Source organism: Bactrocera oleae, chromosome 2 (assembly GCF_042242935.1).
Source record: "Bactrocera oleae isolate idBacOlea1 chromosome 2, idBacOlea1, whole genome shotgun sequence".
Lineage (NCBI taxonomy): Eukaryota > Metazoa > Arthropoda > Insecta > Diptera > Tephritidae > Bactrocera > Bactrocera oleae.
The window spans coordinates 60,090,675-60,093,288 of record NC_091536.1 but is presented as its reverse complement, the minus strand read 5'-3'; the positions used below and the strand labels follow the sequence as shown (position 1 = coordinate 60,093,288).

Sequence of the window (2,614 nt, the reverse complement as noted above, 5' to 3'; positions counted from 1 at the left end):
CTCTTCATCCTGATCATTTATATATATATAATATAACCCTATATCTAACTCGATTAGTTTTAGGTGATACAAACAACCGTTAGGTGAACAAAACTATATAACAAAACTATAACTTTCTCCTCGATTGAAGATTGTTACGTGCATAGGTTCTGTTAATGAAGGCAAAGCGATGAATGACTGGACTTTTTGAAACAAATTATGTTTTTATTTTCAATATGAACTTATATAATTGTTAATTTAAACTAAATAGTTAAAGGCGAAAACTTAACACACATATTTGACTGTCATAGTTCTGGATATAAAATAATTAAGTAAATAAATAATTAAAATATTTAACTAGCTTTTGTCGTCAACATCTTTGGTCCAGCTGTCACTGTATTCGGTTACTGAACGTTCACCATTCATTTCACTAACTACTCTACATTGTCTTTGTATGCTCTTTGCCAGCTTTCCAGCCGCTGTATGCCAGGTCCATGTCTCGCCCCCAACCTGAATGGCCACCGGAGGAGACGACAACTTCATGCGATTCCTTGTTATTATTACCGAGTAACTTCTTAATGCCAATAATCGAAGCGAGGACCAGTGCTAGCTTGGAAACGATTAATGCTTTGCCTGCCAGCATGGCCAAAGCACCATAGGCAATCGGTATGAATGTGCCGCCGAGTAGCAGTGGAATCATTATATAAGCTCCACCACCTCCTTTTTTATCCTTTTTCTTGCGGCTTTCCATTCCAATTTCATTGTTCTCTGCTTTCGAGCCATGCATATTGGGTAATTTCACCTATTTGCGTAATTTAATTTAATGAGTTTTCATTAAAAAAAGTGAGGAAATATAATTAAGTACCTGCAAGGTAAAATTTTGCAGCATATTTGAAAATTCTCGCGCAATCATACTGTGTAAGACCTGCTCCTTAGAATCAGTGCCACGTGGCAACACCGCTTCCAGTTCCTTTTCATTTGTGAAACTCACTGAACTCACTGCGCCTCCGTCGGCTGCATCATTATCATTGCTTCTGACAAATTTCACGCCATCTATAATTTTGAGAACCTTTGCGGTGCGCAGCACCCGCTGCAACCCTGTTAGTAGCTTCACCTGCAGACACACGGAAATATTATCCTGCGCGCATTGCTTATATATTCTGTAGGCATGTGAGAGGTCACCCCAGAAAGCTAGGGAGCTACTCGCACCGGAGCTGGCCGGCGAGTTCGTGTTTTCGTCGTCTTTAGTCTGACCCGCGACTAGCTGTTGAGCCGTCGATCCAGTGGCTGTGCGCGATGTCACATTACGAAAGGTACACGAAAGGATGAACAGCGATATCAGCAGCCAAAACGAATGGCTTAGCATGGTTGTGTGTGTCTTTGGTGGGCCTGCTTAAACACTTTGGAAATGCACATGGAAAACGGTTGAACATGCACTCTTTTTTTCCTGCCGTGTGTATCCTTCTACGTGTCCTTTTGTTCGGCAGTATTGGAAGAAATAAAAGCTTTGAAGTAGTTGCTTAATGTCCGCTATAATTATTGATTAGGTTTTTAAGATTTAAATGCCATCACTGCGGTGTGGCTCAAGAACGGCTACTGATATGCTCTACAGAATGTAAAACTATTTTATACTCCACTTAAGGTTTCATGGATCAAGTTGCATCGTTTCATGTCTGTAGTAAGATGGAAAATTCGTGCAAAAATTTGAAGCTGTGAGATTAAAAATGCTACTTAGTTTTTCCAGTTGTTGGTGAAATGAAAAATCTAAGAAGCACAAAAACACACTTAGAAAAAAAATTGATTTAAAGATAAATTACATACGGTAAAAAGTAATAAAAATTGTAACATAATCTGTGCTTAGTAAAATGAAAAAGATTTTTCTTATCTTTGTTAGAGAACTGTTCTCAACTCGGAAAGTGTACAAATTGGGTTTTGATTTCTAGTTCATCAATAAATCTATAGTCTTGGAAAATACTTTGAAAAGACAAACGAAATTCGAAATTTCATTAAGAGAGAGAATTGAAAAAATAAGGGAACTCCGTTGAAAACTAAAATGGTGGGAAACTTAACTTTTGCTGAATATACTTCTTGAAAAGAGTTAAAGCACTCTTGTATACATGCAAAACTTTATCAGTGATCGCTTCACCATTTCTATGTTCGCTCGACTCTTGTCAATTTCATTTAATGTTAAAGCAACAACAAAATTGGCGAGTTAAATTCGGTACAAGAGAGTATGCGGATACTTCATGAAAACGGTATTTTCTGTTAAGTTTAAGAACTTCAGATTTGAGAATAAGCTTTACAAAAATGTTTTTCTTCGAAGAGAACCATTTCTCTAGCAAATAACGACGGGCCACACAATTGCCCATGTGTGCAATTACGCAGGGGATACGCTAGCTCGAGGTCGCATCTCAAGGGCTGCTAGTCTGTTTGAACATCCGATTTAGTTTGTTTTGTTCCCTACTCGCTAAGACTTAATGCCTCAAAGATATTTTAAATTTTTTTCTGTGCACCAAGCTTCTTCCTCTACTAATGTGCAATATTTTAAACTGCAGATCCACACGCACGTTTTACCCATTACTCTTTAAGCATTTTCGCTCAAAGCGTGTGTTGTTGTGGCTTTTATAGCATGTTT

General features: G+C 37.9%; 1 protein-coding gene across 1 annotated transcript; it reads right to left on the bottom strand.

The window, feature by feature from the left end:
• Positions 1-207: 207 nt before the first annotated feature.
• Positions 208-1,590, bottom strand: Osi8 (Osiris 8). The gene is made up of 2 exons (XM_070113184.1): positions 845-1,590; positions 208-781 (listed from the first exon to the last, which is right to left on the bottom strand). The coding sequence occupies exons 1-2, from the start codon at positions 1,343-1,345 to the stop codon at positions 419-421; spliced, it is 864 nt and encodes a 287-aa protein (XP_069969285.1). The 5' UTR covers positions 1,346-1,590; the 3' UTR covers positions 208-418.
• Between the last annotated feature and the right edge of the window lie 1,024 nt (positions 1,591-2,614).

Bases quoted from the DNA above. Each gene is read 5' to 3' on its own strand.
- Osi8 (XM_070113184.1), bottom strand. From the start codon at position 1,345: ATGCTAAGCCATTCGTTTTGGCTGCTGATATCGCTGTTCATCCTTTCG. The intron at 782-844 runs GTACTTAATTAT...TTACGCAAATAG, and splicing joins TGCAAAATTTTACCTTGCAG to GTGAAATTACCCAATATGCA.